General features: G+C 51.8%; 2 protein-coding genes across 11 annotated transcripts; one reads left to right on the top strand and one right to left on the bottom strand.

The window, feature by feature from the left end:
- Nucleotides 1-241: 241 nt before the first annotated feature.
- On the bottom strand, nucleotides 242-6,905 carry LOC102148001 (male-specific sperm protein Mst84Db). Of its 3 annotated transcripts, none has more exons than XM_070231973.1 (5): nucleotides 6,826-6,905; nucleotides 6,303-6,338; nucleotides 5,332-5,475; nucleotides 4,917-5,072; nucleotides 242-367 (listed from the first exon to the last, which is right to left on the bottom strand). In XM_070231973.1, the coding sequence occupies exons 2-5, from the start codon at nucleotides 6,306-6,308 to the stop codon at nucleotides 254-256; spliced, it is 420 nt and encodes a 139-aa protein (XP_070088074.1). In that variant the 5' UTR covers nucleotides 6,309-6,338; nucleotides 6,826-6,905; the 3' UTR covers nucleotides 242-253. The 3 variants fall into 3 exon arrangements, with proteins under 3 accessions (XP_070088074.1, XP_014585519.1, XP_070088075.1); XM_014730033.3 differs by lacking the exon at nucleotides 6,826-6,905 and adding an exon at nucleotides 6,589-6,709; XM_070231974.1 differs by lacking the exons at nucleotides 5,332-5,475; nucleotides 6,826-6,905 and adding an exon at nucleotides 6,589-6,694.
- Nucleotides 6,906-14,537: 7,632 nt separating this feature from the next.
- TLCD3B (TLC domain containing 3B) lies at nucleotides 14,538-24,878 on the top strand. Of its 8 annotated transcripts, none has more exons than XM_023616029.2 (7): nucleotides 14,538-14,641; nucleotides 14,915-14,974; nucleotides 15,630-15,760; nucleotides 19,999-20,082; nucleotides 22,708-22,939; nucleotides 23,387-23,482; nucleotides 23,790-24,878. In XM_023616029.2, the coding sequence occupies exons 3-7, from the start codon at nucleotides 15,636-15,638 to the stop codon at nucleotides 24,075-24,077; spliced, it is 825 nt and encodes a 274-aa protein (XP_023471797.1). In that variant the 5' UTR covers nucleotides 14,538-14,641; nucleotides 14,915-14,974; nucleotides 15,630-15,635; the 3' UTR covers nucleotides 24,078-24,878. The 8 variants fall into 8 exon arrangements, with proteins under 8 accessions (XP_023471797.1, XP_014585517.2, XP_070088067.1 ...); XM_014730030.3 differs by having other exon boundaries at nucleotides 14,572-14,664; XM_014730029.3 differs by having other exon boundaries at nucleotides 14,586-14,772.
- Nucleotides 24,879-24,892: the final 14 nt, after the last annotated feature.

Here is a 24,892-nt window from a genome sequence, read left to right as displayed (position 1 = left end):
GGAGCACCTGCCAGAGCTCTAGCCCCTCTCTCTTCTGGCCCTCCAAAGGGGTTGCAGTCCAGCTAGCCAAGGGCTCTCTGAGTCCTGCTCTGCAGGGAGCCAGTCTCTCCACGGCTGGTTCCCAGGCTGGTGAGCTGGACAGGTCATTTGTGGTTCCAGTGGCCTGGAGAAAACTGTCCTGAGGCCTCTCAGGAAAGAGGTCATGCGGGCCCTGGGGGCTGGCCTCTCCCCAAAGGGCAAGGACTCTGGGTCCTCATCGGAGCTTGATCTCAAAGCAGAGACAGTTGAGGCTCTGGCAGTCAGGAAGTTGGCACGCACAGGCACAGTCGCAGAGTGGACAGCAGCGAGGGCAGCAAGGGGCCCAACCCTGAGGGAGAGGAGAAAGGGGTGAGGGAAGTGGACAGGAGGAAGGTGGACCAGAGCCTAACGCTGTTTCCCTCTTAGGGGAGAAGGGAACAGGGAGGCCTGGAAAGTCCCATTTGCTCAGTGGAACAGAGGGTACCATCCACCATTCTTGGGAACAAATCAATTCCCTGTGTTGTTGAGAAATCAGCAAGGAGGCAACATTCCAAACAACTAAGTTCAGGAGCTGGAAGAAATTATTCAGGGGGTTCGCTCTTTCTCCATTTTATAGGCGAAGAGTCTGAGAACCAGAGATCAACTGGCCCCGGTCTCACTCTAGGTCCCAATGTTTGGCTCAAAGATGCTTCTACTATATCCTCGTGGCCTCGTGCAATTGAAAGTCAGTAAACAGGGAAAGCATGGACACATTTTCTGTCCATGATGAAAACAACTTGCTGGTTTTGTGGATTTCTTCCTTGGCATGAGCACCTACTCTATGCAAGGCACAAACTGCATTCATGAATGATTTAAAAAAATCTTTCTGGGGCCAGCCCCGTGGCTGAGTGGTTGAGTTCGCACATTCTGCTTTGGTGGACCAGGGTTTCGCCGGTTCAGATCCAGGGCGCAGATGTGGCACCGCTCATCAGGCCATGCTGAGGCGGCGTCCCACACAGCAGAACCAGAAGGACTTACAACTAGAATATACAACTATGTACTGGGGGGCTTTGGGGAGAAGAAAACAAAGACTGACAACGGATGTTAGCTCAGGGCCAATCTTTAAAAAAAAAAAAAAAACTTTCTCATTTTCTTTGAAAATGGCAATTTGCATATTTTTAAAAAGAGTTACATCTCTTTTATTTATCAGAACCTTGAGTAGAGGGGCCACTTTACAAAAGAGGAAATGGAGGGTCAGAGAGGGGAGTGATACCCAAAGGATCACAACTAGGGAACGTGCTGGGACGGCCCGGGCCTGCCTGCTTCCAGTCCTGAGAGCCCCTCAACCCTACTGCCTCCCAGGCCGGGAATATCAGCTTCTTTCTGGGTCTGCTAGGGGAGGGGCATCATCTCACATCTCCGCTGAGCTAGCACGAGGACTCATGCTCAGCAATGAATGTTGAATGAATGGATGAAACGAAACATATCATTTTTCCCTCTTTAGGCAAAAAAGAAAAAAAGAAAGACTTCTCAGCTCTCAGGGGAAACAGTCTGCCTCTTGGGAAATAGGAACAGCATGTCCTTAGAGACAGGACTGGAGAACCAGCCCACTCCAGCTCACCCCTCTCCTGCCCTGGGACGGGAAGGATCTGCCACTGCTTCAGGCATGGACTGGAGTCAGGCCAAGTGGCAGGGTTGGGGCACACCCAGGATGTGTGACAGAAGATTGGCTCCTTGAGGCCTGAGGCAGAGCTAGTGACAGTCACAGTTGCACAGCTCACTCAGACACCGGGCCAAGCCAGGAATAGGGGAATGACCTTTTGAACAGCTGAGGTTTCGGGGTGCAGTGTCAGATGACTGGTGAGATCAGATATGACTAGGGGCTCCACTGAGCGGAGGGGACCTGCCATCCACTGGGCTGGTGTTACTGCCAACAGAATTCTCTCTCAAGGAGGAGGCTGGAAGTGTCATGGTGGAAGAGAGAGCGAAGTCGTTTCCTTGTGTTTGATGAGGGTCTGGTTCGGGGCATCTCTGGGGATGAAGTTGGCTCTGTGGGTTTTTGGAGGACCACACTGTCATTGTGTGTGCAGAACTGGGGACTGAGAGAGGCTCTGCTGCTGTCACCTCAGAGAAGAGAGTATTAAAAGCATTTCTTGGCTCTGGCCACTGGAAGGGTTTAGACCTGGTCGTTAATAACTGTCTAATGGATTTTTCATCTCTCACAAGCAGCCATGTGGCTTCTGGAAGGAATCTGCTGTTTAAGTACCTTAAACAAGGACTCCATGTGACTGTTAACCCTTGTGTTTCTCTAGGCTCTGCAGTTTTTCACTCTGATTTCTTTCACTTTGATTTTGAAGGCCAGCCATCTTTACTGGTTAGAGCTTAGGCCCCAGTTTGAATCTACTTCATGCCCAGGTTTGGGTAATTCATGTTTTGAGCCTCAGTTTTCTCATCTCTGAAACAAATATAACACTTACTTCATAGAGTCATTGTGGGGAATCAGTGGAAAGAACTAAGTGCAGTGAGGCCTGGTGCATAGGGAAAGCGCTAGGGAGCGCTAGGGAAAAGGGGCTCTTCTCCTTGTCATGGCTCTCTTGCCCCTCAGCAGTAGTTCTTAACGCTGGTGTGGATCAGAGTCACATGAGAACTTGTTAAAATTCGCAAATTCCAATCCCATCCCAGACTAACTGAGCATGGGGCCTGGACGCCTGGCTCTCTGTTTAAGCCTCAGACCCACTTCTGGTCACACACAGGGCTGAGAAGCGACCACTGCACTGTATCACATCATTTCTCATGCTCTGCTAGAAGTGCCTGCTTATTTCTCTCCATTCTTCTCCAGAATGCGAGCCCTGTGAGGGCTGAGACTGTGTCTGTCTCGTTTCCACTGAGCTCCCGGGGCCCAGCAAGCGCCCCAACGACGACTCCATAAATCTTTGGTAAGTGAGTAAACAAGCGGGTGAGTAACTAGATCCTCACAACATCTCTGTGAAAGAAGCAGAGCAGGCAGGTTTCCCCCCAGAAAGAGGAAGAGAAACCTGGGTTTGTGTCCCGGCCCAGGCCTCAGGCAAGTCATTCAAGCATCTGTAAGCTTCAGTTTCTACAGCTGTAAAGTAGACACGAGCTTTGTAACATCAGTGGTTGTTACTGTAACTTAGGGAAACTGTATAACAGAGACACTTTAATGTACTTTGTGGAAAGACAGTTCAAGGACAGTATGACTCTGGGCTACCCTCTGCCATTCTAGAACCCTTCTTGGCTCTGGTGGAAGCCAGGCAGAATCAGGCCCTGAGGACTCCAGGTTTGGGATTCCCTGCAGCCCTGGAGAGGAAGGTGGGAGGAGCCCACCTTCTGTGCTGGCAGAGCACCTCACTTCATCCTCACTCTCAGGGAGGAGGACAGGTCCCTGACTAGCCCCTTGCTGCCGACAGAAGAGAAGGGGGCGTTGTCCCCATGACAGGGAGCCAGAAATAATTTTGTAATTCAGCATTTCCTACAAAATAGGAGTTTTAGGACCCATTGTCTTCTTTTTCCCCTTTGTCCCCTTAGCCCCAGGCCTGGGACCCCTCTCCTGGCTACCTCTGGGAAACCAAAAGCAGATTATTTGAAAGAGGAGCGCTCTTTGCCCTATAATTTATTTTGAAACTCAAAACATCTCCCAGGGATTTACATCAACTACAGTCGTCCCAAGCTATGAATTTGCTTGGTCTTTTATCCTCACTCTTCCCTCCGGGGAAGGGCGCCACTTGAAGGGCAGGAGCTTTGCTGTCTAAATCCTGAGCCCAAAATAAACACTGCCCAGGAAGGTGGTCAATTACCTGTAATATCTTTAAACCCACAAATGCCAAAATGGCCTGTCCTCTGCAAGCCAGGCTTCTCCCTGAAGATTCCGTTTCAACACACTATGGAGCAATTTGCTACGAAAACTCTGCTGTGTAACATTGGAGAAGTGACTAAACTTCCCTGAGCCAATTTATTCCCCTGCAAAAGGAGGATAAAAATCCTTACCTATCTACATGGACAGCCAGGGACAGGGGACCAAGATGTGATGCCAAGTAAAAAGGGCAAGTGGCAGATGGGATGAAATAATGTATGTAATAGAACCCCATTTTTACCCAGTAATAGTACGATACAGCAGTGATGGTACTGTATTAGTATGCGAGGGACACACATAATACGTAGCAACCTTGGTCCGAGAGCTGGTTTTTAAAGTGAAGTGTACTTTCTATGTATTTCTACGTGCATACTTTGTAATCAATGCTTTTGTAATCAGGAAAAAAATCCATATATAGGTTTTTAAAAATACCCAGCTCTCAGGGTTGTTGAAAAAAATAATAATGTCAGGGGCCGGCCCCGTGGCAGAGCAGCTAAGTTCGTACGCTCCGCTTTGGCGGCCCAGTGTTTCACTGGTTCGGATCCCAGGCGCGGACATGGCACCGCTCATCAGGCCACACTGAGGCGGCGTCCCACATGCCACAACTAGAAGGACCCACAACTAAAATATACAACTATGTACTGGGGGCTTTGGAGAGAAAAGGGAAGAATAAAATATTAAATAATAATAATAATAATAATGTCAATAAAGTGGCAGAGTCTCTGGAACACAGCACACATCAACGAGCAGAAGGGGCTCTGTCTTTTTTCTTAACTACTATTTTCAAAATTGATTATGTGCCCTACATGTTACACACCTACTTTCTCCAGCTGTCAACCTATTTTCTTTTCTCCAAGTAGCTTTTATCACCAGAAAGTATCTGATATGTTGTTTCTGCTGTTTTTGGCTGACTCCACCTGACCCTGTATGTGGAACTGTGCCTGGCCTAGAGTAGGTACTCAGTAATAAAATTGTTGAACAAAAAAATGCATGCACCGATGGGCCTAGATCAGGGCTCAGGGGGTCAGGGGAGAGGGTGGGAACTCACAGCTTCCGTGGGCTGGAGGCAGCAGGCATCCAGGCAGTGGGCTGGGCCAGGCAGAGGGAAGTCACAGGCTTCTGCACAGGTCCAGCAACAGTCTTGGGGCCCAGAGACACCTTGCTTCCTGCAGGGGGAGCTGCAGGCTGTGCAGCAGCCCTGGGCCTAGGAGACGGCAGGGCTCAAGATCCGGGAGAGGCAGCAGGGAGAGACAGCCAAGACTCGGTTTTTGGGAGAGAGGCAGGAGAAGGTTCAGCTAGGGACAAGAGAGGAGGGACTTCCTGGTCCCACAAAAGGGACAGATGTGGGGACTAAATGGCAAAGGAGCCCCAGGGTAAGAGCCTGCAGATGAGGGGCAGATTGACTGGGTTCCTCTTTCCTAGAGCCCACCCTTCAGCCACCCCACCACCACCAGGCCCCTCACCAGCAGGCAGTGCCTAGTCAGCAGCACTAGGCCCAGCAGCGACAAATAGATGCCCACAGCGATGAAGACGATGGCAGGGATGGGGAGCAGCAGGGGAGGAGTGCTGACAGGAGCCGGGGTTGGATTCCAGGGGCTAGAGGAGGCCTGGATGAGCACAGGAGGAAGGGGTGACAAGGACCCGGTGGGGAGGGACTGCAGGAACACAGAAATACCAGGAGGGACACGGAGGTGGCTAGGAAAAGGGGAGGAACAGCCACCACATGGTGGGGAGAGATTCCTGGGACTACACTACCTTGTCCTCCAAACCTGCCTTTTTCCCTGTCATCTCCATTGCAGCACCATCAAGGACCTGTTGGTCATTCTAAACTCTTCCCACACTTTTTGATCTTCCTTTCAGAACGCCTCTCTGACCGGGTCTATTGTCTCTAATTCCACTGCCACTACTTTACCATCTTCAGTCCATATTACTGGCCTCTATCTTCCAACCTGCAATTTTGCCCCCTTCCACGCCATTTGTCCTTGTGTATCCCTCCCTTCCTTACAATCCATCAATGGCTCTCCCAACTCAGTCCCAACTTATCTCAGTGACAAAGGCCCCACACTAGCCCCGACTACCTCTCTCTCCCTCCCTCTCTCCACTCTAGCCATAGTGAAGTCCCGGCAGTTCCCCAACTACCCTATCCTCTACCTCACCCCCAGGTCTCCGCCCGTGCTGCTCCCTCTGCCTGGAATGCCTTTTCCCCTTGATTACTTGGCACACTCCTCATCTTGCCAGGAAAGGCGGGAATGTGCCCTCCCGTGGGAAGTCCATCTTGGCACTGTCTGCCAGCTCTTGTCCTGAGCTGGAAGGGTCTGTGTTGGGTAAAGAGCCCCCTCTCCAGTCTGGGCTCAGCTCGAAGGCAGGCACACTCAGGGTGAGTTTAGGGCGCTGAAGGGGCGGCTCCTGAGAGCGGTAGGGGCCTGGGACTCACGTCCATGGGGCAGGACAGCGCAGGTCAGTTCAGGAGCTGCAGAGGAGAGAACGTCCTGCACCTCAGAGGCTGGGAGGGGCCATTGCACTGCGCTGCCCACCCTTCTCCTATTTCCCGTCTGGGGAAACCGAGGCCCAAAGATGGCCCCTGGTCGGGAAAGTGCGGGTCGGGGGTCGGGAGATTCCGGGCGACGCCTCCCTCGCACGCGCCAGCCCGACCCAGGCCACGCCCCGCCGCTGTCCCCACACTCTAGGCTCCCTCCGGCGACCCAGCCCCATCACCTCACCCTCGAGGCCGTGGGCGGTTCACGGATTCTGCGCCGAGCTGGGTCCGCTCGGCCGCGGAGGCTGCTCCAACCAGAAACCTCCCTCTGCTTCTCACTGTTGCCATGGGGATCAGAGCGCGGCTCCTACGGCGGCCGCCGAGACCCATACCTCCTTCTCCTCGCCTCGCTTCCCTTGCCGGATCCCCCGGGGCCGCTAGCTCTTATACGTCGCGGTCTGCCGGACTTTCCCTCACTTACTGAACGGAAATGGCGAATTAATTCCCGCCGCCACCGCCTGAGTCGGATCCTCATCCTATGCTGGGTCCTGCGGTGCTACAAAGGGAAGACTCAACTCCCGGGCTACACCACCAACTTGCTGTGTGACTTCGGCCAAATCACTGAGCCTCGCTGAGTCCATTTCCTCATCTGTAAAACGGAGAAGTGGCTGCCTCACAAGGATAGTGTAAAAATCAAAGCTACTTGTTAATTGTACGGAATTATCCTCAATATTTTTTCAACCCAACCCCACTCATTTTTATTGACAGTGCCCTAATTTAGGACTTCATCATCTGGTCTCTTCATCCTTCACATCACTGTCAAAGCGATTTCCTCCCACCCACATCAGATCTTGTTCCTCTTATAATTTTTAAACCCCCAAAGGCTCCCCACTGACTCCAGGATAAAGCCCAAATGCCTCAGCCGACTGTCAACACAATCGGCCCCCGGCTCACGTATCTTCCATTTATTCATTCACAAAATGTCCCACTGGGTGCCAAGCACTGCTCTAGGCTCTGGGTCTTTAGCAGAGAATAAGGCAGACAAATTTCCTGCTTAAATTCCCCTGGGGGAGGGGGATTAGATAATATGTAAACAAACAACATTGTTTTGTGCCCCATCAGCTCTTTCAAGTTTCCCCCGTAGGGTCTGTTCCAGGTTCTTGAACCAGTGCACACAGTTTCACAGCTCCACACCTTTGCAGATGCTGTACCCTCTTCTCAGAACACCCTTCCCATTTCCTCCCTGATGAACTCCTTCCTCATCCTTCAAGCTTCTGCTCAATTTTGCGTCAGGGAGGTCTTCCTGCCAACCTCAAACACTGGTGGCTGTTTGGGGCTGTTCTAGCACTTATCACAAGGTATTTGAGTTCTCTGCTTTGGTGCCTGGCTCCCCAATTAGACTGGGAGTGCCTGGGTCTGATTCATCTCCATGTCCCAAGCCCTAGCAGTTGGCCTGGCCTTGGGGGCCTCCAGTGAGAACTCACTGATTATATGAATGAGTCAAATCCAACTCTCTCCACCAATGAAGTCTTGTTCTCCAGATGCTCTGGTTCTCTTGGCTGTCAAGGCACTCACACCTCCCTCTTCCATTCTAGACCTTTTTGGGTCTACACACACACTTGCACACTCATGTAAGCACACATCCCCTGCAGAGGCGACAGACTTCATACACGATTGCTGCATCCTGGCACGTTCCCCTGAAAGCAGTGTCACCCTGTACCTACTTTTGTCCATGTTCTCCACCCCAGTGTTCCTCGCTACAGCTGCCGCCCCTGGGGATTTCCTGTACCATGAGGCAACCAGAGAAATTGCCAGAGTCTGTGTCCCTGGTTCTCAAATCCCCTCTCTGACCTTCAGCCACACTGAGAGGGTTCCAGCCACCTCCTCTGCCACCCCCAACCCTCTCAGAGGGGACTTCAAGCCCAGAAAACAGGAGTCTAGCTGTCCCCAATGTCACCATTGTTGATTCTAAGGCAGGGTCAGACTGTCTTCTTGGGGGGTGTCTTCTTATCTATCCCTAGCTTCCCTGCAGAATCCTGAGGGCAAAGATGAGGCCAGTTCCCGCCTCAGCACCAGGAAAGGCCTCAGGTGACACATACTCCCTCCCTCTCCTCAGCTCCTGCCAACAGAGAGACGTCAGCCTTGGCAAGGCCTCTGGCCACGTCCGTGACCTGCAGTGGTCACTCTCACTGCTGCTGGTGTTCTGTTCCTACCATGGGCTCATACATTATGCAGGAGGGCGGACTGCACCAGGCCTGCTCACTGCAAGGCAAGCCATTAGGAGAGGTGATGTATGCACCCTCTTTGCCAGGGCCGTACTTCTACCACAGGACATCATTTGTTGGAGGCAGGGGGAAACAAACTTCACAACAGCTGAATAACCATGAGGTCTCCCTCTACCTAAAGTTCAAAGCTGGAGATGTCAGATGTTATCAAATGCAGTTTTGCACTGACCCTGGGAAAGGGAGAAAAGGGTTATGTGCTCCCAATCATCGTGGGGTGGGTGGGACACCTGAGAGGCCCAGAAAACCCAGAAGATGAAAGCAGCCTCAGCAGGTCAGGGTTGGGGCGTGGGAAGGAACCCTGGCAGTTCTGATTTTGATCTAATACTTTCAGCCCCTCCCATGGCCATCAGATAATACTGCCTCCCAGAGACTAAGAGGAGGTCCACAGCCTCCTTACTATGAAAATGAAAGGCCTATGCTTAAGTAATTACCCTGGGGAATGAGAAGCTAAGTTGAGCTGAGCTAGAGCAAGCATCAATAGAGGCCTCTTCACAAACTTGATCTTATTTAATCCTAACAGTAGACCTAAGCGGCAGAAATTATTATTTCCATTTTATAGCTGGAAAGAAAATTATGACCCAATTTAAAAAGAATTTTAGAACAGGGCAAGATTTAGGTTTGAATTCTAGTTCTGCCATGATGTGTCTCTGTGACCTTGGGGATGTCACTAGATCTCACTGAGCCTCAGTCTTCCTACTGAGGAAAGTAGGGATTACATCAGAGACGTGATGATTAGAGAAAATGTACGTGGAGTCCCTGGCACAGAACAGGGGCTCGTTAAAAAAGATCACCACCACCATTAAAGAATATCACAGCGGAGATCCACACTGGGTCACACAGGAACTGTGCTTTACACATATGTCACTCATCATCCCAGCAGCCACATGCAGAGGTTCTGCTCTTGTCTCCATTTCATAGATAAGAAGCTCAAGGCCCAGAGAAGTTAGATCACTTGCATACGTTCTACTGGCTAGGGAGCAACAGAACCAGGATTCGAGCCCAGAGGCTCAGAGAGGTTCTGATGCTTGGCCAAGGTCACATAGCCAAGCTATGGGAGAAAAAAAGGGCATGCACCTTTAATTTTCTCACTTCGACTCACCTGTTGTGCCCCTCAGCTTTTGCTGTTGTACAGATAAAGGGTGGGACTGGACTTGCTTGGAACAGTACCTAACCTGGGACAGGTACAATAAAAGCACTAAATAATAAATGCTCTGGCACCCTGGCCAGGACTCTCCCCAGAGCACGGGTAGGGGGAATTGGACCCTTCCCCGGGTATCGTGTGGGAAACAGGCCACTTCTGGCTGCTTATTGTTTACTTATTCACAGCCTTCCACGATATCACGCCTGCACATCTCCGCAGGGCCGAGGCGGCGCTGCCCCCAGGCGAAGAGGATGCCCAAGGCAGCATTTGGACAGAGGAGCCTGAAGTAGGAAGAAACGGTAAACTCCAGGCGCAGGGTGAACTGTGACAGGTCTGCGAGGACCGCATGGGCGTAAGACAGTTACCTGGAGAGCCAGGCCGGGGCGGGAAAGCGGCGGCCGAAGTCGCTCGCGCCTGGGACGGGCCCTCGCGTGGTGCCACCCCTGGCTGCCCCTCTCCGCGCGGACGCTGCCGGCTGCCTTCCAGAGGCGTGGGTGGCCCGGGGCCGCACCTCCACGCTGGAATTGGCTGGCGTTGTCTCCCTTCCTCGGCTGGCATGTTCAGGCACTCCTACAACGCCCAGACAAGGGACCATCCCATCTTGGTTTATTTTAGACGGTATACCAATTAGCGGGAAAGCGCGGGTGCCCACATGAAAGCTATTCTCTTTTCAATTCCCTCTCAACACTTCTGACTATTCCAGGAGAAAGTCTCATTTTGCTGCCAGAAGCCCTTTAACACCTCTCTATCTCTGCTTATCTTGTCTTGTCTTTTCTTTAACAAAGAAAGAGCAGGCCTCCAGCTCAGAATTGGGAGCAGGTGATAGTATCTAGCTAGAATGTTAGAACAAGTTTTTTCACTTTATTTTTTTGTTTCCTTCTGTTTACTGGTGATACTGATTTTCTACTTTTGGTGGAGATAAAAAGTTTTCTTTTAAAGTACATGGTTAAAAGCAGATACTCTGGCAATCAGACTCCTAAGTTCAAATCCTAGCTGTGCCACTTACTACCTGTGTGACCTTGGGCAAGTCACCCCATCTCTCTGTGCCTCAATTCCTTCATCTGTAGAGAGAAAGTAATAATGGCATCTCCTTCTTAGGTTATTGTGAGGAGGATTCTATTAGTTAATATATGTAAAGGGCATAGATTGAAGCCTGACGTCTCGCATATGCTGTATCAAAGTTTGTTATTATGAGGTCAAATGGGACAAAGAAACAAAACCCCTGCGGGTTAGCGAGCCCTTCTTTGGACCAATCCCACCAGTTTCCATGTGAGGAAACGAAGCTTTGGAGAAGATCATTAAGAAGCTGAGCTAGGATCTCAGTAGGTCTCTGGATTCCCCATCCATTTACCAGCCACTTCAATCTTCAAAAATTAAAGTAACCTCTCAGCCTTGGCTTATTCATCTGCAGAATGGGACTAATACTATTTCATTGGATGAGGGAACAGTGTGCGTAAAGGCGGCTCAGAAAATGAGTATGACGGCTCCAATACATTCTCAACAGGGGTAATATTGCCCCCAAGGAGCAGAAATTGGTTCTTGGAAGGCAAAAAAACTTACTCTTTTTTTTTTAAGATTTTATTTTTTTCCTTTTTCTCCCCAAAGCCCCCCAGTACACAGTTATATATTTTAGTTGTGGGTCCTTCTGGTTGTGGCATGTGGGACGCTGCCTCAGCGTGGTTTGATGAGCAGTGCCATGTCCACGCCCAGGATTCGAACCAATGAAACACTGGGCTGCCTGCAGCGGAGCGTGCGAACTTAACCACTCAGCCACAGGGCCAGCTCCTACTCTTTTTAATATATAAAGCACAGATATACACTATATCTGTTATCAAAATGTCAGGAGGAGTGACAATTAGGAAACAAAAGGTCTAAAAAAGCCTCCTCAGGGGAGCAATAATGAAAAAAAAAGTTGAGAAACACTGCTTTAAACCAAGGTGTTTCCAACTTGGGTTGTTTCCCACAAGCGTATTGTGGAATCTGCTTAATGGGTCATGATCAGCATTTTGGGAGAAAACAATGACGTAGAAAATGCCACAGTGCACTGCCCATAATAAGGATCATCAGCATCGTGAGGGAGTTTGGGTTCAGTTCAGTGTGTATGTTCGTGTGCTGAGTTGTGAAATAAAAGGTATCTCCTATGAGTCACTGTAAAAAGTCGAAAGCCACTGCTCCAAACAACTATTTTGCTTTTTCTCCCCTCATCCTTTATTTCTCAGACAAGCCTGTGCGGCCTTGGACTCTTTTGCTTTAAACGGGAAGAAATTGATAACGAAGAAACGCGCAAGAGTCCAGATTCCAATGAAACTGGGGCCTGACGTTGATCAGCTCATGGCCCAGGATCCTTCCCCTCCTCAGGCTGTATTCCAGGGTGAGCCACAGGCACGAAGGAGGAGGGCCTTCCCTCAGCACGGAGGCGAGGACGCCTCCCACTTTGCTGCCTCTTCTCATCTCCTTCTCTGCCTCTCCCTGGCCTCCTCCCGCTTCTCCCAGCTTGGAAGGCAGCAGTTCGGTTGACCTGAGTCTCAGTCCTAGCTCCACCACGCACTCTGCAACCCTGGGCCAGGTCATTTCGCTTCTCAGAGCCTCAGTTTTCTCAGCTATAAAATGGGAGATCGTTCATAAGATTGTAGTCATGCTTAAATGAGAGAATGTATAGAAAGCATATTAGTATTTTAGTGCCTTATATACCACGGATGCTCATAATAATAGTAGCTAACAAGCCCTGGACCCCGTGCTAAGTAGTTTATATGCATTATCTCTATTTGATCCTCAAAACGAGCTTACACAAGAGCTGGGAAGGTAACAGGGCAGACTCCAGGCAGGCTGCCTGGTTTCAAACAGTTCAGTATTTTTCTGTATGCTTGAGGGCCATCTCTATTTCTTTCTTTGTGACTGCACTGTCTCCCTTTTAAAAAGGAGCTTCCCCCATAACCCCACATAATGACTTCTGCTTACATCATATTGGCCAGACCTCTAACTGCAACGAAGACTGGGAAATAGAGGGTTTTTTTAAAGATTTTATTTTTTTCTTTTTTCTCCCCAAAGCCCCCCAGTACATAGTTGTATATTTTAGTTGTGGGTCCTTCCAGTTGTGGCATGTGGGACGCCGCCTGAGCGTGGCTTGATGAGCGGTGCCATGTCCACACCCAGGATTCAAACTGGCGAAACCCTGAGCCACCGAAGCAGAGTGAGCAAACTTAACCACTTGGCCACAGGGCCGGCCCCCGGCAATAAAGTTTTTTAAATAGACACATTTCAGTCCCCAACAAAATAAGAAAAATAGTGAGAATGGATCCTGATTAGGCAACTACAGCCTCATCTTCAACTATCTTATCTCGCTCTTGGTTTAACCTTTAATTTTCAGAGGCCTATCCAGAAGGGAAAAAATGGAGCAACTACAGAAGCAAGAAATATTAACACAGATAAGCTCTGAAAATGTGACTGAGATGTCTAAATTGTACTCAATGATGTTTTGTTTCTTTTTTTATTTTTAAACTTTCAAGTTCCTTTAGGGAAATGAGTTTATGAGTTTTCTACATCTTCTTAACGTTATAGAGACCAATATATTCAGAAAATATGATTGAAAAAAAATCCTACCTCATTTACTTTCTGACTGTATAACCTTGGGCAAGGTACCAAACCTCTCTGTGCCTCTGTTTTTTCATCTGTCAAATGGGTACAATAATAATCCCTACCCACAAAGTTTTGAGGAAATGATTTTATTTTTGTTTGTTTGCTTTTCTGTTTTTTGGGGAAGATTAGCTCTCAGCTAACTGCTGCCAATCCTCCTCTTTCAGGATGGCCCTGAGCTAACATCCATGCCCATCTTCCTCTACTTTATATGTGGGACGCCTGCCACAGCATGGCTTGCCAAGTGGTGCCATGTCCGCACCTGGGATCTGAACCGGTGAACCCCGGGCCGCTGAAGCAGAATGTGCGCACTTAACCACTGCGCCAGTGGGCCAGCCCCTGATTTTATATTTTTAAGCATTTAGATCAGTGTCTGGTCCACAGTAAATGCTACATAAGTATCATTTAATGAGTTGGCATTACTATTATCCTAACTTCACGGATGAAGAATTGAGGCCCACAGAGATTGGCCCACCATCGTTCAGGGAATGGCAAAGCCCACATTTGTGTGGCAGTTTTAAAATTCCAGCTTAATTTAAATAAAGTCCACAAATTTTAAGAGTCTGCCTTAGAAAGTTCACATACATTTACACCCATGATCAATATAAGGGCATTCCCAACACCTCAGAAGACTCCCTGAGTCTCCTCTCTGCCAATCCCTCCCCACAAAGTCAAACGCTGTTCTGATTTTTCACCAAAGATATTTTGCATGTTTTGAACTTCATCCAAACGGAGCCATACAGTATGTTTCTTTTATTATCCGTGGAGTCTGAATTTGACGCCCAGATGGTCCCACTGTAGACACTGCCGTCTTAACTATTATCCTATACTGCCTTTTAAAGCAACAACTACTTAGGCTGTTCTTATTCCCGCCCCCCCCCCCCGCCCCCCTTCCTTTCCCCTCTCTCAGCTCCGCCCCTGAAACACAGCTGTCCATCAAGCCATCGACGAATTCTAATTGGTCAGTTCTACATTAGAAGGCTTTACACCCCACCCCCCCCACCCCCCCCCACCCCCCCCCCCCCCCCCCCCCCCCCCGCAACAGAACAGGCTTCTCCGCCAGGAAGCACGTGATAGGGCACATGTGTCAAGAGGTGGGCCAATGGGAGGATGGCATATTCCAAACCCTCCACCAGTCAGCCAATGGGAGGGTGATGTTCTGCCCTCTCCAACTGCCTCAGCGAGCTGCCTCGGCCTCGTGACCTTGCAGTTTGACACCTTGCTTATATCCTGAGAAGGTGCCCTCAAAGCCGCTTAAGGGGTGCGGGATGGCAGGCCCTGACTCCTTACATTCCTCCTAGGCCTTCCCCACCCCTCCCCTCTCTGGAGTGGACGGGAGGGGAGGCTTTTCCAGACAAAAATAACATATGTAAATATATATGTTTTCAGGGGTTATCCTGTTTCTTTTCTTCTTTTTTAATAGCTAATACTTTGGTTTTTCTTTTTAAAGAAATATTATTTTTAAATTTCAATATCTTTACAATTTGAACTCTCCTCTTCCTTTTTCCAAGTTCTGGGTGCTGATGAGAATCACCAGCCTTCCTCTCTAGCCTCCACCTTGCCCCTCAGAGGTGAGGATGTAGGAGAAGGCAGAGGTGACACAAAGGGCTTAGGGTAGGGGGACAGAGGATAGAATGGGGTGGAGTTAAAAAAGAGCAGGCTCGGGGTGGCCTGGTGGCACAGTGGTTAAGTTCGCACGTTCCACTTCTCGGATCCCGGGTGCGGCCATGGCACCGCTTGGCAAGCCACACTGTGGTAGGCGTCCCACATATAAAGTAGACGAAGATGAGTACCATGTTAGCTCAGGGCCAGGCTTCCTCAGCAAAAAGGGGAGGACTGGCAGTAGTTAGCTCAGGGCTAATCTTCCTCAAAAAAAAAAAAAAAGTAAAAGAAAGAGCAGGCTCATCATTAGGTTTGAAAGAGAAGGAGAAGGAATTTTAAGACGTGAGATGGACTGGGAGGTATAGAACAGCTTCAGGGATTACAGGGAAAAGGAATGAAATGGTTGGCATTAGGTTGTCCAGTTGCCTCGGATGAGGGATATTTAAAGTGCAATAAGGATCCCAAAGAGATTAGGGAGGAGCTGCGCCTGGTGGCTTTTGATGTTTACAGATGGATGGATCCCATGGGACATTGAATTATTGGAATGAAGGGGGTCTCTTGAGTGTGAGGGACGCTGTGCGGAGGTGTTCACATGGCCATCTCTTCTCACCTTCTCTACCCCAGAGAGGCATGACCCTGCTCTTCGTACTGGGCTGCGTCTTCTTCCCACTGAGCTTCACTGTCCTCTGCTGGGGCCTGCAGAACCACTCCACCCTGCGGATGCAGAGACCCGAGGCTGTTTTGGTGGCATCCAAGTAAGAAAACAGAGGGAGGGGCCCCTTCCTGGGGCTGGGGCTGGTGAAGCTGATCTACTTTCAGGAAGAGTTAGTGGGGAGAGCAGAAGCAGAGTGTATGTGTGTGGGGGGTGGCGTGGGGGGGGGCGGGATTAGGAGTCAAAAGACCCTGGCTATGGGATCTTTTGCATGTCATTTAACCTCTCGGAACTTCAGAGCCCTCATTTGTAAATGGGTTTAATGAGAACGTCCACTTGCCATTCTTCATGGAGATATTGTATGATGTCTATAAAGTAGGGGTTGCAAACTCCTGCAAGTAACCCAAGAGACGTAGGCTCTGTGGGGACTGCATGAAATGTGGGACTCATGTAGAAACATCACACTGGAGGCAGGGAGCAGCGGCTCAGCTCTCGCCAAACAGTATGGAATTAGAATGTGGGCCCAACGTTGTCTGATCTTCTAATTCTTTCCTTCAAAATGTTGAGCTTTTATGTGAAATCTCCTAATTTTCAAACTGACAAATAACTTAGAATTTAAGAAAATACTGTACTGGCAACACCATACTGGCCAAACAAAACATGTTTGTGGGCTGGATTGGGTCCCTCTGCTGCCAATTTGTGACTTATTTGACAAAATGTAATATACCTGTGAGCTATCATCAAACCTTAGGTAGGAGAGGGAGCGAGCAGAAGGCAGAATTTACTTGGGTGTCTAGGTGAGTTCCTGAAAGATGAAAAGCTACCTCTGCCTGCTTAAATCCACATCATCCAAAGTGAAGCCAGGTTTGTGGTCCTCCGATGAGCAGTCATGGCGGCCTACCATCAACCATCCTGCCCCCAACTCAGCATCTTCCTGTAGCTTTGTTCATCTTCGGCTTTGGAGACATGCAAACACGGGTTTGAAATCCAGCTTTGCCAATTCCCATAAAGCTGTCTTATCTTGGACAATTTTTTTTGTCTTTTGTTTTTTTAAATCTCTAAGACTCATTTTCTTGTCCATAAAACAAAGATACTACCACCTGGGAAGATCAAGTAAGAATGAACATAAACTGTCCCAGGCCCAGCACAAAGTAAACACTCAGGAAGTTGGGTCCCCTTTCCCCCTAAGTGCAGCCCTGAGGTCAGGAAGCTAGGTCCACTATTGTCTCTAAAATCACCCCTAATTCCTTCTGCCTAAAGCCAGAGACGTCTCAGGCTCTGTTTCTGAAGCCTGCCACTAGAGGGCAGCACAAAATTGCAAATCCCAGCCCTTTGACTCACTTGGGGAAGTGGAATGGGCTTGCAGAGACAAATTATAGGGTTGCTAATTGAGGCGTGTCTTAGGGCAGGCATGAAGACCAAAGTATGGTTTGGATAGCAGGCCCCACATCATTCAGAAGTCCACAGGACAGGGATGGGAAGGCCTAATTCCAGGGAGGCAACTTGAAAGGGTTAGGAGCAGCTTGGAGGCTGGTCTGGTTCTGGCTGGGCTTTTGACCTACAGCGTGACCCTGGCCAAACACTGGGCCTGGTTTCCTTGCAGTTGAGTGAGGGGCTTGAACCAGCCAATTCATGGGGTCCTTTCCCACTCCAAACAACTGTTCTGTGAAGTCCAGTAGAAAGGGGAGTCAGGAGCATAATAAACTTGGAGAAAAACACAGTGACCGGTGCTTAGGGAAGGCCAGGAGAGGCCAGGCAGCCTGAAGGCAGGGGCAGGGGCATCCTTGGGCTCAAGGTGGGTTTTCAGAGAGGCAGTTTCCCTATCCTCTTCAAATCCTGCAGCCACTATGACACCTACTATGAGACGGTTTCTGCCTCTTCTTAACTATGTGACCTTGGGGAGGGTCACTGAAGGCCTCAGGACCATTTCTTGACATGTAAAAAGAGGACAAGAACTGTTACCTCAGTGCTGGTACCACAGTTAGCCAGAATCACGGGACGGTCTTTCAGGAGTCAGGATCTAGAGACACCTCATGTATACCTAGAGCTTCCCTTCCTCCCATTGCCGTGAAGGACCTGCAGGGGGGTCTCTGAGTCTGAAGATAGGTTTTGAGGTGTTTTTATTCTCATCCATTCCTTAAACTCATCCTTTGGAGACAGCAAGATGCACCACTTTCTTCCGCTCCCTCCTATTCCGATCCCCTCCAGGGAATCCTCTCTCTCTCTGCTGGAGTGGGCACCCCTAAGCTGGGACCCCAGCAGGCCACTGAGGAACACGTTGGGAGGGTTGGCAGAGGAGGAAATGGCAGGCATTTGCAAAGTGCTGGTGGCGAACAGGGTCAGGTCCATCTGGGGGCTCACAGCCCCCTCCCAGCTGGCCAGGGAACCCTGGGCCACCTCCCTCCCCAAGAGGAGAGCCAACCCTCCCCTGGTCCTTGTCCCCAGCAGCCCCCTGTGCTGCGGCTGCTGTCTCTTTAAGGGCCTCCCCCTCCCTCTTTCTCTGCTCCCCCCATCTCTGTCGCAGCCGCTGCTGTGGCTCAGAGCTGCATGGGGAGATGCTGCTGCAGGTCCGGTTTCTTGGTGTCTGGTCAGTGCCATCACTTCCCCACCCGTCCCTCGCCCTCCCCAAGCTGGTGCCTTCCCCTCCCCCTCCTCCTCCCCACCGAGGGGGCAGGGGGCTGGGCATGAACTCTCTATAATGCCCTGTGCAGCTTCCGCACTGGGCAGCAGGGACTGTGGCGGCCTCGAGAGGCGGGAGAGCAGTGCTGACCACTGACCACTTGCCGGGCCACTCCTCTGTCTCCCTTCCCTCCCTCCCTCTCTCCCTCCCTTTCAAGGGCTGGCACCACAGTCCCACCCCCCACTCCGCCTTCTCGCCTTCTCAGGCCCTCCCAGTCTCTCCACGTAAGCCCCCCCTCCCCACCTGCTCCAGCTCTCCCTCCCCTCCCCCATCCACATCCTCCTCCTCCGGTACCCTCTCCCTCTCTGTCCTCTCACCAAGTCCTCCCTCCTCTCCTCTTTCCATCCCTCTGGCTCACTGTTCTCCTGCTCCCTTTCTTGGATCCTCCCTTTCCCTCGTCTGCCCCTTTCCCCAGTCTCATCTAACTCCCTTTCTCCCTTCCTCCGGTCTGACTCCCCTAGCCCCCAACCTCCATCTGCCCTGTCCCCTTTGTGCCCCTTTCTCTTTTTCTCTCTCCTTCTCTGGCTTGGCGTCCCTTCTCTACCTCTAGTCCCTTCAGCTTGGCCTCCCTGTCCCTCCACGGCTGCTCATCTCCCTGCCCAAGGCCTGAGCCACCATGCTGGCCCCAATGGTGGCTGGGGGGGTGGTGTTCCCCGGACTCTTCCTCCTCTCCAAGAATACACTCCAGCGGCTGCCCCAGCTGCGCTGGGAGGAGGCCGACGCGGTCATTGTCTCAGCCAGGTAAACTGCATCCCTCCCCCTCTGCCCCTGTCCCCTTCCCAGGCTTTATGAGGATGGAAGGGACCTCAGCCCTTCTCTGGACCCTTGGCCCAGTGGGGACTGAGGGCTCCTGGAGTGGCCAGTGGGCTTTACCTCCAAGCTTCCTTCTCTCCTCACTGCCTTACTTGCCATCCCAGGAGACCTCATCCAAACCCTGCCATATGGTCTACTAGTATTCAGGCTGCTTTTCTTTCCTTTCCTCATTCACCCTCCCACCCTCCAAAACAGGGCCCGCATGTGACTAAAATATTCCTATAAGATATTAGGGAACCAGCCATGGAGCAGAGAGCCATGTATTGTTCAGGGCATGTGTTTAGGGGGACAAGGGACAGAGGAGTGAATGATAGAATTCTGTACAACGCTGGAATAAGGGCCAGAGTTGGGGAGGGGAGCATGGCGGCAGTCAAGGGGAGAGCGGGGAAAGTGGTCAGGGGTAATGTGGGGTCACTGAGGGGCTGGTTGGTGGCCAGCATGATGACTGGGTGGCTGAGTGGTGCGAGAACAGGCTCAGGGCTTCCCCTTGCCATCCTGTGTTGTCCCCCTGCCCCTGCCCAGGAAGGGGCCTTGTTATCAGCCACACATTCTCAGCACTGTCTCACCTCAAGATGACCTCCCTGGTGTCCTCCTGAGAGGAAGGTGACTCAGTGTCCACAACTGAGGGAAGGGAGATGGCAGTGGGGAACAGGGTGAACTGAGTACAGCAGTTAGGCAAGCCCAGGGGCCTGAAGAGCAGGGTGAGCCCTGGGCAAGGCAGCCTCAGGGAAAGATGGGTAGGGACCAGCCTGAGAAGTGACTGAGTCTGAAGCACAGGAACTGGAAAGTAAAGAGGAGACAACAAGGGCGTATCTCCTCCTCTACCACTGCTCTTTCTTCCTCCCTAGGCTAGTGTCCTCTGTCCAAGCCGTCATGGCCTCCACAGCTGGCTACATCGTCTCCACCTCCTGTAAGCACATCATTGATGACCAGTAAGTGCTGTGAGACCACATCTGTCCACGTTCCAGCACCTCTGTGTGTGTGTGTGTGTGTGTGACCCTGAGTATCCCAGGCCTTCCAGGGGACTCCTTCAGTGGTCACTTGGGCCTGAGCAAGTTAACTGCAATAGCTGCAATTCAACACCTGGGGATAAATTTATCCTCATCCTGTCCTTAAAGGTCAGAACCAGAAGGAGGAATGGGGGTCAAAAAGGATTCTCAAAGCAGCTCCTAGACTTCCTGGCCTCTTGTATCATAGTAGGTTCTGAACGTTGTCTTCTCCCTTACCTTTTCCCGTCTTTACACCCCGCAGGCCCTGTTTCCAACCAGCATGCAACTGAGGTGCCTCCCTCCTCAGGACGGGCTCACCCCTCACCTCCTCCCAAAATCCAGGTGTCCAGCCCCAGCTCTGTGCAGAAGAGGGAGATGAGAGGAGAGAGATGAAAATGACAAACAAGGCCACTAATGGTTAGGCAGTGGGGTGTGTGTGTGTGAAGAGGCCAAAATTTGGCACTGGCAGCTGCTGCAATGCCTGGTGCTTGCCGGGAAAGCCCAGGCCTCCGTGGTGGGGCAGGAGGAGGAAGGAGAGGGGCCCTGTCCGTGGTGCTGACGGGCCAGCTCTAGGTGACCCATGGGCTGCTGCAGTGTTGCCTTTGAGGGTGCTGACGACATCCCATGCTTAACTTCTGGCCCTGCTCCCTTCTCTGGCAGCCACTGAGCCCCAGGGACACTGTCTGGATGACCCTTACCTGGAGGCGCCCCCTCTTCCCCTGCAGATGAGTTCCTTCATCTGTGGAGTGAGGTCCATCCCTGCCTGGAATAGCTGCTGTGAGGAGGAATTGAGTTGTGTGTGTCAAATGCCCAGGGCAGTTCTGGCTCATACACAGTGGATACTTAACTCTTTCTTCAGACCCTTCCTGATGACTTGGCTTCTTCCTGCCCTCTCCCCACTTCCCACCCTTGGGTCCAAGATGAGCCTGGATCCCTGCACACTTCCTCCTCTTGCCTTCTTACCGAGGTCACCTTCCGGCTCTTACATTTCTTTCCCCCCAAGTCTGTTTTTGTCCCTCCTCCCTTTAATCCTCAGGTGGGTGGGAAGGATCAGGGTTAATCCAGGGGCAACAGCTGTTCCTCCTTCTGAGCACCTCATTGCTGAGAAGGGGGTTAGCCTTTCACACTGCAGCCCAGGGCCTGGTGGTCCTGGTCCCCTCACAGCCAGTGGTCCCAGTGTGTCTGCTGCAGCCAGCTCTCTCTGGGCCTCTCCCTGCTCTAACTTCTCTCAGGCCAGTTGGACCCCTTTCCATTTTCCTGCCCTCTAACCTGGGCTGCACCTCCCTTCCCTCTCTCTCTCACTCCTGGTCACACACTCCAGCATGGGTCTCAGCTTCTCTTTTCCTGAAATCATGCCTGTTAGAGTGGGCTGCCTGCTTCCTTCCAGGCCAGCCACCCCCAGGCTCACATTCTGCTTCCATCTCACCCCCAGGCCTTAGCTGGCCTCCCGCCAGAGCTCACTCCACTTCTCCCTTCAGCAGCTCATCATATTTGGTCTCAGTTCTTTTTGTGTTTCACTTCTGGATGACTTTGCTTTTGTCCCTCCACCTACCTGGGTGAGTTCCCCTGGGCCTGCCTCTTTGACCTCCCACCCCCATCTCAGACCTGTCACCGGACTACAGGATTTAAGAGAAGGTGCTCAATGTGCTGATTCAAGAAGAAAAATGCAATGTTGCATATTCATGCACTTTTCATTTTTGTTTACTCTCAAAGTACATAGAACTTTATCTGCTCTTGGCTCCTTTCGCTCAGCATTTTCTCCCTAATGCTTGGCTGGGCCTGAAAAAACAAGAGATTGGGCCACATTCAGGCAGAACAAGCACCACTGACAGCACCAGCAACTCGCCCAACGGGGCCTGTCTGTGACACCTGTCTTGAATCTTCTAGGAGACAGCAGGGCTGAGAGCAAGAGCTATGGGGCCAGACTTCTCATGTTTATTCCTTGGTCAGGTTACCTAGCCTCTCGGTTTCCTTATCTGTAAAATGGGGATGACAACCATACCTACTTTTTATAGGGCTTTTGTGGGGCGTAAATAAGTTTATGCAAAAAAAGATTTAGAATATTAGAATAGTGCCTGGATGCAATAAGCAGTCACTTAATGTTAGCAAATATGATCTCTCTCCATCTCTCACCTCTTCTGCTATTTATCCTAACCTCGGCTGTCTCTCATATCTCACCTGAGCTTGTTTTCTCACTCCACCTCTGCCCTTGGGTCTGTGGCTGTCTTTGGTCTGTCTGCTTTTTTCTCCCACCAACTTGCAGACAGAGAGAGAATACGAATGCGTGAATAGGAAAAATGGGTGGTTCTGAGGTTAGACAGGCTGGGTGTGAATCCCAGCACTACTGCTTACCAGCTGTGTGACCATGTGACCTTGGGCAAGTTTCTCGCTCTCAACCTGTGGGTTCCGTCATGTAACTTGGGAGTCCACTTCCATCTCCGGTTGTTGTGACTATCACTTGAGATCTGACTCATGTGATGCATCTACACTGACCCCAGCACCTGGAGCTGCTCTGTCCATCTCCCGTCCTCCTTGATCCCTCTCTTTCTCTTTTTCTCTGCCCAACAGACACTGGCTTTCCTCTGCTTACACGCAGTTTGCAGTGCCCTACTTCATCTATGACATCTACGCCATGTTCCTCTGTCACTGGCACAAGCACCAGGTCAAGGGGCACGGAGATGAAGCGGGAGCCAAAGCCTCGGGCAGCACCTGGGCTGTGGCACGCGGCTACCTGCACAAGGAGTTCCTCATGGTGCTCCACCATGCCGTCATGGTGCTCGTGTGCTTTCCGCTGTCGGTGGTGAGTTGGGAATGCTGAGAGCCAGGGCCCCCATGTTCTGCTCCTGCCAGCACTGCAGAAGACTCTGAAGCCCTGAGTCCAGTTTGCAGCAGCCGGGCGGGCCCAGAATGCAGGGTCCATCGAGGATTTACTGAGCACCAGACCAGCCCGACAGCAAGAGGGTCTGCGGTCAGCCTGGCCTGCTGGACCATACCCAGCTGTGGTGCTTTGGAGCTGCTGTCGTATGTCTCTGAGGCTCAGTTTCCTCATTTATAATATAAGGTATAGAGTCTTACCTGTAGGGTTGTGGGAGGGACACAGCGAGGTAAGGCTCCTGGCTTTGTTACCGCACACGGTTCAGACTTTCAGAGTTAAGCATCTCCGAAAGTGACAGAGAGGAGAGAGGGAGGGCAGGCACTACCCAGGAATCCAGGGTGAGGCCAGGCTGTTTCCTTTCTCTCTTCTCAGGTGTGGCGTCAGGGCAAGGGAGATTTCTTTCTCGGCTGCTTGCTGATGGCAGAGGTCAGCACCCCCTTTGTCTGCCTTGGCAAAATCCTCATCCAGGTGAGAGGGTACCTGAGGCTATATGAGCCTGACAGGAGGACACGGGTAGGGCAGGCACTTTTAGGTACTTTCAGGGATTCTTTAAAGGACAGGCAAACTGTCAGGTCTGGGAGGGGCTTTGGGCGGGGTAGAACAGAGGCGGCAGAATGCGGGGAGGCAGCTTCTGGGGCCTTTAAACTGGCCCTTGTCGCGACGGGAAAGGCAGGGAGGTGGGCGGGGCGGGGAGGCGGGGCCCGGGGGCTGAGCCGGGGGCACGCCCCTGCGCCCTGACCCCGCCCCCTGCTCTCTGCCCCGCCCCCTCCCGCAGTACAAGCAGCAGCACACGCTGCTGCACAAGGTGAACGGCGCCCTGATGCTGCTCAGCTTCCTCTGCTGCCGGGTGCTGCTCTTCCCCTATCTGTACTGGGCCTACGGGCGGCACGCCGGCCTGCCCCTGTTCGCAGTGCCTCTCGCCATCCCGGCCCACGTCAACCTGGGCGCCGCGCTGCTGCTCGCCCCTCAGCTCTACTGGTTCTTCCTCATCTGCCGCGGGGCCTGCCGCCTCTTCCGGCCCCGGGGCACCCCGCCGCCCTCTCCTTGCCAGACCAAGGACTGAGGGTGGAGCCAGGGGACTCTCCCCACTCCCCTCCCCCTGTGGGGACAAGGCCCTGGGCTGCTGGGTGGGTGGGGGGAACCAGGGGCCTCTTGCTCTGACAGCCCCAGGAGTGACAGATGGACTCCAAAGGGGTGGGGACATCTCCCCTCAGGGCCTGAGTGAAATGGAAGGCAGGGAGAAAGGACCTCTTCTCCCCACTGTGCCTGAGCTGAGGGTAGCGAACCCCTTCCTGCATACCCGCTTCTTCTATACCAACCCTGGGGCCCTGGAGAAGGGAAGGACAGAGAAAGGGGCACCACTTCCCATCCGCTGAGGGCTTGAGGGCTGTGAGGAGACCGATGGGGACCCAAGGGGACCAGGAGTCAAAGAACATGGGGGAGGCCCTGATACCAAGGCCATCCCAGCACCCCTGCTGCAAACTCTCTCAGCTCCCTGTCATCTTGGAGGGAGGGGACCCCAACGAATCCCATGGGCCTCGTGTGGGGGTTGTTGCCCACACAGCTCCTCTCCAAGGGAGGCCAGCCTGAGGAGTCTTATTTATTTATTCACCCAAATTCAAACTAGTTTGTTGGGGTGGGGGGAGGGAGGTGGCTTCTCCCCCCTCAGCCTTCCCAGCACTGAGTAACCCCGGGGGCAGGTGAGGGGCGCTGAGCCCTTCCCCGTCAGGCTGCACATCTTGCTCTCGGGCCCTGGCATGTCCCTGGTGCTACACATCTCTCAAGGCTTCCTCCAGTCTGGGGTCAGGGGGACCCTGGGAGGTGCTTTACAGACTGCTAATAAAGATGATCTGTGTGACCGCCACCAAGGCCCTCTTC

The sequence above is a fragment of the Equus caballus genome, chromosome 13, assembly GCF_041296265.1.
Source record: "Equus caballus isolate H_3958 breed thoroughbred chromosome 13, TB-T2T, whole genome shotgun sequence".
Lineage (NCBI taxonomy): Eukaryota > Metazoa > Chordata > Mammalia > Perissodactyla > Equidae > Equus > Equus caballus.
The sequence above is the reverse complement of the archived record's forward strand: the minus strand, read 5'-3'. Positions and strand labels throughout refer to the sequence as shown.